At 45.8% G+C, this 11,556-nt stretch overlaps 1 protein-coding gene across 3 annotated transcripts; it reads right to left on the bottom strand.

Annotated features, from left to right (window-relative positions):
- Positions 1-594: 594 nt before the first annotated feature.
- Positions 595-11,022, bottom strand: IFT27 (intraflagellar transport 27). 3 transcript variants are annotated; one of them, XM_054032199.1, is made up of 8 exons: positions 10,830-11,022; positions 9,723-9,857; positions 5,087-5,166; positions 3,709-3,768; positions 2,279-2,338; positions 1,516-1,633; positions 1,065-1,174; positions 595-878 (listed from the first exon to the last, which is right to left on the bottom strand). In XM_054032199.1, the coding sequence occupies exons 2-8, from the start codon at positions 9,754-9,756 to the stop codon at positions 780-782; spliced, it is 561 nt and encodes a 186-aa protein (XP_053888174.1). In that variant the 5' UTR covers positions 9,757-9,857; positions 10,830-11,022; the 3' UTR covers positions 595-779. The 3 variants fall into 3 exon arrangements, with proteins under 3 accessions (XP_053888174.1, XP_053888166.1, XP_053888182.1); XM_054032191.1 differs by lacking the exon at positions 10,830-11,022 and adding an exon at positions 10,298-10,380; XM_054032207.1 differs by lacking the exons at positions 3,709-3,768; positions 10,830-11,022 and adding an exon at positions 10,298-10,380.
- Positions 11,023-11,556: the final 534 nt, after the last annotated feature.

The following is an 11,556-nucleotide window of genomic DNA, read 5'->3' as shown; positions in this document are numbered from 1 at the left end:
AAAAGTTCCTGGCAGCCAGACAGCTTCTAACAGGGAGAGAAAATGAGCCAAGTCAGAGTAAGAACTCGACTCTGAGAAGTCAGAAACATAGATTAGGGTCACAAACTATGTCAGCAGTGCAGTGGGCTCCAAGCTGATTAACCTGGGAACATCACGTAAGCCAAGCCCCAATCTGTAGGCACATCTAAGAACCATTCATGAGTCAAGAAGAATCCCTGCAGATGCCACAATTGCTGAGCACATCTCAACAGGCTCTGGGCCTAAAGTCTATTCCAGCCCTGCTAGTGAATATGCTTTCCACGTGCAAGGCCTTCCGCAGTCCTACTCCCTTCAGATATATGTCAGTGCTGGGCTGTCCAATGTGAGAAATGTCCCATTAGCCTCCCTACTCCTTCCCCATCTCAAAAACCCCACCAAATCATCTGACCCTTGTTTCTAGCAGAAAAGCCATTCTGACAAAGGATGGGGCAATCTCAAAGCAGAAGGCTGGCAATTTCCATTCTGTAGCCCCCCAACTATCCAACAGATTTTTATGGAGAAGAAAACCAAGTCCGGAGACATGAAAGAAACACCAGGTCTCAACCTCAGAAAGGCTGCCTTTCCCCATATTTATTTCCGGTTTAATCTGAATGGTCAGGAAACGGTCACAAGGGGGAAAAAAAAAAATCTCATCTCTCACTTTCTCTCCATCTTCCAGTCTGTGGGATTCTAGGCATCAGGGTGTTTCCAGACTAAAAAATACCCCACAGGGGCTAAGCAAGTTGCTATACCCAAGGCCCTCACACTAGTGAGTGAAAGGTTTCCACCTTCTCTCTGTACAGTCGGTGGAATGAGTTTGCCAATATGTGGAATGGGGCTTCGATGTTCTCCATCTCCTTCTGTAAAGAGAGAAGAGAGGATGTGAAAAATGGATGGAGGAAGCATTGAACTATTTCTACTCTTATCTGCTCAATAAAAAAAACCACATTTATACTGGGAGTGGATTAAATGATAAAGGATTGTAACAGAGCCCCCAAAAGAGAATTCGCCCACTTCCACAGATGGAGAAGAGAGAAGACACTCACCACTGATGTCTCACAGTATTGTAGGCCATGGATCTCAGCCCACTCCTGTGCCTGTTTCTGCTCCACAACTCGTCGACCAATCAGGTCTGTTTTATTTCCCACTAAAACACCTACAAAAAATGTGAAACAAAGGAAAAGAAAAAAAGAAATGCTGAATTGTTAGCAATAAATACCGGAAAACCTGGTGGGTGAGTTAGAAAACAGGGGAGGAAAAAAATTGGATTGCTAGACTATGGCTGCTTAAAGAAGGTGCTAGAGAGGACAGCAAGGAAATCACCTGGAATATGCATGGAATATGCACTTCCCTGGTCTGTCTTATTAACAGACTGGGTGAGTTGGAGGAAGCCATGCCTGGTTTGGATTTAAGATAATGCTTTATGCCACATCTCAATGGGAAGAGACGCTGTCACAAAACATGAGAATAGGTGCAAAGAATCTCACCATCTCCTACCTGGAAGGTGCATTCCAAGTGTCTGTGCTCTCAGCTTCTCCAGCCACTTGGCACAGTTGTTGAAAGACTGTTCATTGGTGACATCATACACAATACACAGGGCATTGGGCTGCTCCCACTGTACATCAAGAGGGAGATATTGTCAGCTCTAATGAAACTGATGTGACCAATGGTCAATACATCCCCAGAGAAGAAGTGTCTGTACAGGAAATACATTCCAGGACAGGAATAAAAGGAGTTTTATATAATGAGACCTCACGCCCAATTAGCTGACCCTATGCATCAAAATTAGATGATACAATGCAAAGGTCTCTAATGTAGGGTGGGGGCAGGGACACACTTGCTGGAGTGTGAAAAGTCAAGGGCAGTTCTATATCCCATTAGAAGGCAGAGTCTATGTGGAACAGAAAGATCAGGCTGAAGGCAAAAATCTGATATACTAGAATTGGCAAAATGGAAGTTCCTCTAAAAATGCCCATAAAAAAACAAAAACATCCACACAGTTATCTCAGTTTAGTATTCCCATTTCTTTTTAAGAGCCAAAGGAGCTTCCTCTGGGATCCCACCTCCCTTCCTTTGGAACAGATTTCCTACAGTACTGTTCCAAGTTTCAGAAAATAAAGGAACAGGGGTCATAGGTAACCGAGAGGGGTTTCTCCCACTCAGGCCAAGGCTTGCTACATCTGCCAGACTGGGTAGCTCAGATCCTTTTCACAGCAAAAGCACCTCTTGAGGAACAAGACGACTATTACATGATACTTACCAGTTTCTCCATCATCTCAGAAAATAGTTCTTTCCCCGCTGAGTCAAAAAGGAAGAGTTCCTGAAAGCAGAAAGAAGGTTTTTGCATGGAAGACCATGAAAAGGATCTGGGGATTATAGTGGATCACAAACAGAATATGAGTCAGCAGTGAGATGCAGTTGAAAAAAAAAAAAGGCTAATATCTCTCTGGGGGGTATTAACAGGGATGCTGTTTGTAAGACATAGGAGGTAGCTGTCCCACTCTACTCGGGACAGTGAGGCCTCAGCTGGAGTATTGTGTCCAGAGAAGGGCAACAAAGATGATAACAGGTTTAGAAAACCTGACTATGAAGAAAGGTTAAAGAAACTGGGCATGTTTAGTCTTGAGAAAAGAAGACTGAGGGGGGGACCTGATAACAGTCTTCAAATATGTTAAGGATTGTTATAAAGAAGATGGTGATCAATTGTTCTCCATGTTCACTCAAGGCAGGACAAGAAGCAACGGGCTTAATCTGCAGCAAGGGAGATTTAGGTTAGATATTAGGAAAAACTGGCTTAACTACCCTTGTAGTTAGAAGTAGAACAAGCTTCCAAGGGAGGCTGTGGAATCCTCATCATTGGAGGTTTTTAGGAACAGGTTGGACCAACGCTTGTCAGGGATGGTCTAGATTAATGGGGTCCTGCCACAGCACAGGGAATTAACTTGATGATCTCTTGAGGTCCCTTCCAGTCCTACATTTCTATGATTCTATGTGGGGAAAGGTTTGGGAGGTGTATACTAGAAGCTGTCACACTTGCTTAGCCACACTTGTCACACTGTGAACTTAGCCACTGAGGCATGAGGCTATCTATGTTGCTGTGGCTAAGCTCACAGCCTCCACAGTGCACCTAGCCCAGAGGGGAAGTGCAAAGCAGTAGCTGGATTTTCTGCATAAACAGTGAAAAGATCTACTCCACAGTGCACCAGGCCTTGTCTCCACTCCGAGCACCAACTAGATCTGTGGAACAAGAGACTGGGATGCTAACCTGAGTATACCTATATCTTAATGGTAGTGCAGAGCATTAACACATAGCATTCTGGATAGGGCTCAGTCTTCACTGTTCTAGGGAACTGGAATTATACCTGGGTATCCTACATGGCAGTGCAGGGCCCTATCTGGATTGCTGAAAGCTTCAGTTTAAAAAGTCATGTTGCAGTTGAATATGTAAACATGTATGTTTTAAAAATAAGTTATCACTGGAAAAAATCAGCTATTGTGCATAATTATTTTAATTTATTATTTGAATTATTTTAGCACATGAGCAGTGTATCAGGTTTTCAACTCAATATTCAGGTAAATCTCTGGTGAGTCCATCCAAGGGAATGAGACATATCAGACATCCATGTAATAGATGGACTGTGTGCTCTGAAGATCTCCTTCTGTCCCTATTTGTGACACAGTAGGGCTCACCACACTATCACTTGTCTCTGGAACAGATACAGTCTTCACCAACAGTTCCACGCCCGTCGTCTGTCAAGCAGAACCAGGAAAACATTGATCAGCAGGGATTGTAGAGGCCTGTCCACTTACACACTATGCTCTAGGGTGCAGCAATCATCTTAGATCACCAGAATACCATCAAACTGAGACTGTGGAGAACCAACTTCACCATAACACTTCCTAAAGTCCTAATAACAAACTTTCTTACATGTTGTATGCAGTATTTTTGTAGCTGTGTTGGTCCCAGGATATTAGACAGACAGGGTGGGTGAAGTAATATCTTCTATTGCACCAACTTCTGGTGGTGAGACAAACAAGCTTTTGAGCTTATACAGAGCTCTTCTTCAGGATCTTGTCTCTCTAAACTTTCTTACAATCAAAGATACTGTCAACCCCTAGAGACTTGCTCACATGGGGAAAGGCGACAGAAAAGAACTAGCCTCTGGAGATTTGCTCACATACCAGGATATTGGTTGACAACTTCAGATCTAGAGCTGGATCAATACTCACTGGTTCCTCTCTGCTTGGCTGCTCCAAAACATCCCCCTGAATCCTCTGCACTGACCATGTGATCCTTCACAGGTGCTTTGCTGCAGCTGGCACATAGGATTCTGGGGTCCTCTTTTTATGCCTCTTCCACTTTCTCTCTCCCTCCCCCAACCTCTTTTTCTTTTTGTCTCTTCTATTTCTATTCTCCAGTTTTCCTTTTGGTATTTATTTCAATGTATAACATGTGACAGGACTTATTTTTCATCCTGCTTCTGTACACCTATCACCATTAATATTTTTTATATGGAAGGGTTGCAAACTGCATCCTCTTCGTCTTAGAATGGTTTCTTTAGATTTCAAGAGCTTGGGGCCATGGAGCATATTTTCATGTTTGTATAGTGAAGAGCATACATTTCACACTCAGATATTCTACTTGGAGTAAGAAGCTTCCTCCTGCAGCAAGCCATTTTCCCTTGGAACTCCCTGAAAATGGGAAATTGGCTAAGACCCCACTAGCCTGTGAAAATTCTGATACAGAAGGAAACTATCGCAATTAGTTTACTCTGTGTTAAACTTTGAAGCCAACTCCCTAGGTATATGGAAATCTACTATGATGCTAGTCAGCTTCTCTTTACAACCTGGTGTCTATAAGTATTTTGAAAGAAAACCCTACTAGACACCCCCTTTAATGCATCAGTGTACAGGTCTGTCAATAGCTAAAACCAGCCCTCAATAATTCATCCTGCTTGGAGTTTCCTATTCCTCACTCATGGAGTTATAGAGAAGTCACTTGATGGCAGACTGAGCCTGGTGTCCTCTCTCAATCCCTGTCCCGGATGTATCAACCCACAAAGCTTACCAGTGTGTAGTTTTTCTGGAAATGAGCTCCATCATTGCAGAACATCTGGGCCAGGGCACTCTTCCCTACTGCTGAGTCACCTGCATGGCCAAAGCACTTTGTTTAGTTGTGGATGGACAATCTCATTTCCCCTCCCTTCAATCCTGTTCCCACCAAATCCCCAAAAGAACTTTTGGTTACCTGCATTTGCAATTTTACTCATACCAGTCACTACAGGCAAGAAAGCCAGAAAAATCAATAGGACAATTGTCCAAGTGGTGAAATGAGTGTTGCTATTGCATGTGCAGAGCTGGCTTTAGGTGTCTACAATATCCATGGCTGAGAGGTCCCTAAACATCAGGGCAGACTTGCCATTTGTTCTGAAATTCACAGGTCAGTGCTGTGTCTTTTCTAGCATGAACAATTAAAGATTCCCAAACCTATTCAGGCATACCTTAATGTGAAGACAAAAAACTGTGGAATAGGATGGGAGAAGGAGCTGTGATAGGAGACCTTCCTCTCTCAAGATTACATATCTTCCAAAATCCAAATATGTTTGTGGGACGATCGGGTCATTCATGCTACTGAAAAATTGCAAGAGGATGGCAGTGTTCTCCTATGAATCCTCCCCCACTTAGCAGGTGTTGCCCCTGCTTGGAGATGCTAAGCAACTCCTGCTGCAGATGGTTTGTTAGCTCCATCCTGGACATAAGGGAAGTGAGTGTCACTCTCTAGAGCGAAAAGGCCTCCTGATTCATACCCATAAAAGCTGGGTGCAGGGACAGTAGGGAGATGGCTTGTGCTGCTCCTATTTTGGGGATGCCAGGTGCTGGTTTGGCCCTCGAGTGTAGGTTACCCCCCAGGGCTGCCCTAATTTAGGCTCCTGCTGTAATAGTCCCTATGGGCCATAGCACTGGCACCATATTGCTGGATCTTAAGAATGCACAGGCTACTCCCTGGAACACGCTCTACAACAGGACCTCCTGTGAAGCTGGCATAGAGCTGTCCTGATGATCCCACAGGATATACTCCTACTTTCCTCCTCCTTTGTGCTGGCCTACCCAGTGCAAAGGGTCTAGAGGTCTAGGCTGAACAGTTCATAAGGAGGGATTCTAGGAAGCAACCAAGCCTGGAATTAATATTTTGTGTTGAGTTACTTTGTTAATAAAGCTGAATCCAGGAATGGGGTAAGTTTTGACCTTACCATAGTGTGTACACACTGTGTTTTGAGGCAGAGTGGGAAAGCTACACATATATCTGGAGCAGGAGAGTATTCTGGGTAGTGACACTTGCTTACAGAATCATAGGCCAAATTTAGCCCTGCAGTAAATATATTTAATACTAGTAGCTGAAAGCCCTATGCTATTGCATGGGTATACTTCATAGTCATGTGTGTGTAAAAAAAAAAAGGCTGAAAATGGAGCTCATTTCATGAGCTGTGTTGCAACGAGCAAGGGTGCTATTTGTACATGTTCCCAAAGTTTGTGTTCACACCTGCACCACTTCTTTGTTACCCCAAGTAGCTGTTATTCCCACCTTCTCTGATTAACTGTCACATTCGGACTGCCACAGAACCTTTGGACTCCAACTTTCCACCTGGTTCTCACAGGGACCAGTGCAGACTGAACCTGGTGATATTCTGAACAAGAGCTCTCAACCACGCTTGTAGCTGTTTCCTTTGCTTCACACTGAAGTCTAGAATGTCTGCTGAATCAGAGTCACAATCTTGAAATCCTATTATATAGATAGCTGTACCTGCTTATACTAGGGCTGAATTGGGCCCAAAAATTAAGATGGAAATGCCCTGTAAGGTCATGGAGTTCACTTCACAACAGCTTCTTAAGAAGGCAGTACATGAACCAATAAAGTTTGGGAACCACTGATCTAGTTCAAGCTTGACCAATTCAGGATTGTTCCCTACAGTATGTTCTCTTGTGCTTTGACCAGTCTATTGTTTCCCTGGGGAAGCTAATGCATAGTTTAATAGACCATAATAGACCATGTTTTATGACATGATGCTTCTTCACACCCTGTCCCAAACTGCAGAAAGTTCTTTTGTTTCCACCTCTCAGTGCAAATTCTTATCTAATTTGGTATCTTATTTCAGACTGATTGCCCCATTAGTGAGACAAGGTAGGTGAGAGAATAGCTTTTATTGTACCAGCTTCTGATGGTGAGAGACAAGCTTTCCAACTTACACAGAAATCTTCTTCAGGACCTTCTCTTTCTCACCCTGGGCTCAGCTGACACAGTTCTTAGGAAAAATTAAGCCTGAATTTAATGCAACTGGAAAAGTAAACTATGTACATTGATTTGTTGCTCTGCCCTTTGAGTACTAATTCTATTTCATGTATTGAAACAGGATTATTGGATCGTTTAGCAACAGTGTTGGGAAAATAAATTGTTTTGTGAGGGTACAAAAGGAACAGAAGCTGGGCCAATAAGTTATTACCTCACTCATCTTGTCTCGCTAATATCCTGAGACCAACAACAACACTGCATGCCCCATTAGTGACATTCTTCTTTTCCCTTGCTCCATTCTTTCCCCTCACTCCAATCCATCATTATACTTTTTTATTACAGTAATTTAATATTGCCTGCCTTTTTCCTTTAGTTTGGTCCCATCTTTCCACCATTGCTCCTTGTGCTATTCCTAATGTTACTAATTCCATTGCCCTCCTGTACCTTCCCCATTTCTCTAAAAATGAAATAAAATATCAAATGCTGTTTACCACCCTCTTTAAATACACTCCCTTCACTGTCTAACTACTGCCCTATCCTTAACCTTCCCTTTTTCTCAGCAAATAGCTCACAACAATATTCTTGACTGTAAATCTTCCCTGGAAATAACAAAGGAATCATTGTCCATCGTATAGTTAACAATCTCCTTCTTTCTGCTAATGAACACTCTTTTTCTCTTTTCATTCTCCTTGACTTCTGTGCAACTCTCAGCAATGTAAGCCACTCTCTCCTCCACATGAGTAGGTACATGTGAGTTTTTTGTTCCCTCCTCTGATGTTTATGCTCCTACCTAATTGTGTTATTTCTCCCCCTTTAATTCATTGTGGCTCCTCTTCTGTGTTAAGACCCTTCCCCTTCGAAGGTTCCTGAAGCCAGCAAGGAAGTGAGAATCTTTCATTTTACCTAGCCCCTTTCATCATGGACATAAATTGGGGGAACATGGGGGATGTTGTCTCCCCCCTCCTCAAACTGCAAGCCTCAGCAGGCATGGAATTTGCACCCCATGCATGACCCTGTTGGTTTGGCTAGAGCTGCGCCCCCCAAAATAGAAGTGAAACTACACCTATGCCTTTCAGTCATCTTATCTCTACATTTGATGTCTTGCTTCTATTATGTTTGATAGCATTCAACTTCCACAGTCTGTCATGGCCAAACCAACTTGCAGGTTTACCTCAGCTTCTTTCAGGTTAACTTGTGCTTCTCTTGAGCAAGAGCAGCCTCCTTGGACACATCTGCCTTTCTTTTACTTTCAACTTGACTAACACCATACTTTTTTTCTTGTTTGAAATCATGGAATCATCCTTATTCCTGACACAATTTTTATTTTCATCACTAATGGGAATGCTCCTACTTATTTCATGAAGCTGGTCTTGGCTCCCTGCTCCGCTTCTCTTGCCCTTCCTGTCACATCATCTTTCCATTGTTGTGAAGAGAGCTCTCTCTTTGATCCTGCATCTTTTTTTCCCACTGGCTCTCCATCATATTTCATCTGAAAACATCCTCTTCTTCATCTGTACCTCTCAGTTCGTTACCCGCTGCTTTTTATAGACTGTAGTTAAATACAGTTGTAACTGAAGTACAATTGGTATGAAGGCTGCTGTACAAAATGAAGCAGTGTTGTTGAGGCACTCTGATCAAGTGGACAGGGCACTGGACAGGGAGGGAGTCAGGAAACCTGGGATCTGTTCACTGCTCTACTAGTGAGCTGGCATGTGACCTTGGGCAAATCACTTCCCCTCTCTGTGCCCCATTCCACCGTATCTATTTAGATAGCAAGTTGTTTGGGCCAAGGACTGTCTCTATTTGCATGCACAGCACCTAGTGCAATGCAGCCCTGATCTCACCTAATGGGCACTTGAGCTGCTACCATAATATAAATAACAGCTAACACTAACAACATGGCGAGAGATCGGTGTAGGCTTGGCAAGACAGTCAATTGCCTGGTCAAATAACATCAATTCACTGGTCAGCTGACCACATAGCATTTGGCCACTGTCAACTACTACAGCAGGAGGTGGTGGTCTATCTTTTTCATTTGAGTGCTGGGGCAATTTTTTCCTTGCATTGTTTGGAGTTAAAATAACTCAGCTGAGTAACTTCATTTTTGTGAGTAGGTCTAAGTATGTAGGGTTCCTGGAGATCACAGAGTCTTGCTGTCTTTCATTACCGTTCTCATAAATCAGTGTTTTAAAACATTGGACCATTTTGGCCATTACTCGACCCCTCAGCTGACCCATTATTTTGGGTCAGGAGGAACAGCCAACCCCATGGACTGTAGCCAGGCTTAATTTGTAATGAAAGAGGTGCTGTGGCTCAAGCAATTATTTTACAGTTATAACTGATGTAGCAAACCCAGAGATGCCGGGGGCTCAGTCTCGGCACAAATTAAGCACTAGACTCCAGATGACAAGCTCACCTGTCAGGATGCACTTTGCAGCTAGTTTCACCATGCTCTGTGCTGCAACAAGGGGAACCGGGGACTGTTCCTGGGGGGTCACGGCGATGATGACTGAAGCCCTGTCTCAAGAGAGAGACCCCAGGGTGCTGGAGCCTGTGGGGGAAAAGAGCCTTAAACAATCACCAAAGGGCTGAGCAGGGGCGAGTCAGCAGGTGGGACCTGGGTGAGGTGGGACTTGAAAGCCCCAGCTGTGGGGGCAGCGGGTCCTAATGGGCAAGAGGGATGCAGAGGGGGAGGGCAGGTCTCGAGGGGGAAGGTTCCGAGGGGAGTGGGGTGCAGAGGCGGGTGGAGAGGGGGAGGGTGGGCTCTGAAGGGGAGGGAGTTGGGGGGGGCGGGCTCTGAGGGGAGTGGGGTGCAGAGGTGGAGGGGGGCAGGCTCTGAGGGGAGGAGGACGGGCTCTGAGGGGGAGGGGGTTGGGGGGGCGAGCTCCGAGGGGAGTGGGGTGCAGGGGGAGGGTATGCGCTGAAGGGGAGGGGGTTGGGGGGGTGGGCTCCGAGGGGAGTGGGGTGCGGGGGGGGGAGCGCGGGCCCCACCGGCTATTCGAACTCGGGCAGCATCGCAGGCTCCGCAGCCCTGTCCCCACCACCGGCGCTTCCCTAGCAACGGTCCATCCTCGCTCAGCCACCGCCCTCCTTGGGGGCGGCCCCCTTCTTTGACACGCGATTGGCTGGTGGTGCTGTCCATCCACCGGCCTCTCGGGCTGCTATTGACTCCCTTCCATTGGGCTCCACCTTATGGGAACTCGGCGTCGGCGTCCTCGATACTCTGAGGCCATTGGTTCAGGAACATACTTGTCATTGGGTATGAGTCTGTCAATCGAAAGAAATGCCCCGCCCATTGCGAGGGACAAGCGGCCTGAGGCAGACGATGAAGTCATTAACGCTGCAGTTCTGGGTGTGTGCGCGTGCGCTCAGGTTGTTTCTACCCAGCAACTAATGACATTTACTGGAACCTCTTTTTGATTGGACAGACCACGGCGGCCCGTACTATCTAGGCGGAATTATTCTATAGGGAGGGTTAGGGAAAAGCGCGACGCCCAGAAAGATACGGACTAGCAGTACTTACCAAAATGAGGCACAACTTCCTGGCAGCGTTCTGAGGGAAAGAGCGGGAAAAAAGCTATTTTAACTGCCTACGCCCTTCGGTACATAATGGGCTCTTCCACGCTTCTCGGTCACTCAACGCCGGGTTAACTGAGTTAATCGCGCACGCGCACCATCCTCTTCCCTCTAACTCGGCCCCCTCCGGCTTTCTTTCTCCGCGCCTGGGGCTGCGCGTGCTTTCCCTGGGTTCTTCAGCCGGCCCTCGGCCTCGTGTGCGCGTGCAGCCCCGTGGGGGGCAGGCATGCCTGTGCGAGCAGTGACAGCCAGCCACAAGTCAGTGCTGGGGCAGGGAGTGCCTCACGCTGTAGGTAACCCCCAGTGAGAAAGAGGAGAAGGGTGTGATTATATTGCTCACCCTGGCTGGCTTCCCGCCCACCCCTGCATCCTCCAGTTCATGCCTCCCATCGCTTTCACTGCCTCCCTAGCCAATCTGCCTCTGTTGTCAGCTGCCCTGGCTTCCACTCCGTCGCTCACCTGTCTCCATCTCCTCTCACCTGTGTGGTGTTGCCCCTCGCTGGCTTTGTGATGGTAAAAATTTAAAAACCAGATGATGATCATGTAGCCAGACGATAAGTCTCTTTCCATTCCACTGGTATTTCGTGAGGCTATTAAACAGTAGCTATGAAAGTTACGTATTTTAAAATTAGCTGGTCTGCATAACTTGCATCCAAGAGTTTTAAAAGCTGGCT

The sequence above is a fragment of the Malaclemys terrapin genome, chromosome 1 (assembly GCF_027887155.1).
Source record: "Malaclemys terrapin pileata isolate rMalTer1 chromosome 1, rMalTer1.hap1, whole genome shotgun sequence".
Taxonomy (NCBI): domain Eukaryota; kingdom Metazoa; phylum Chordata; order Testudines; family Emydidae; genus Malaclemys; species Malaclemys terrapin.
The sequence above is the reverse complement of the archived record's forward strand: the minus strand, read 5'-3'. Positions and strand labels throughout refer to the sequence as shown.

Bases quoted from the DNA above. Each gene is read 5' to 3' on its own strand.
- IFT27 (XM_054032199.1), bottom strand. From the start codon at position 9,756: ATGGTGAAACTAGCTGCAAAGTGCATCCTGACAG. The intron at 5,167-9,722 runs GTGAGCTTGTCA...TTGGCCATGCAG, and splicing joins TGCAAAGTGCATCCTGACAG to GTGACTCAGCAGTAGGGAAG. The intron at 879-1,064 runs GTGAGTGTCTTC...CTCTCTTTACAG, and splicing joins AATACTGTGAGACATCAGTG to AAGGAGATGGAGAACATCGA.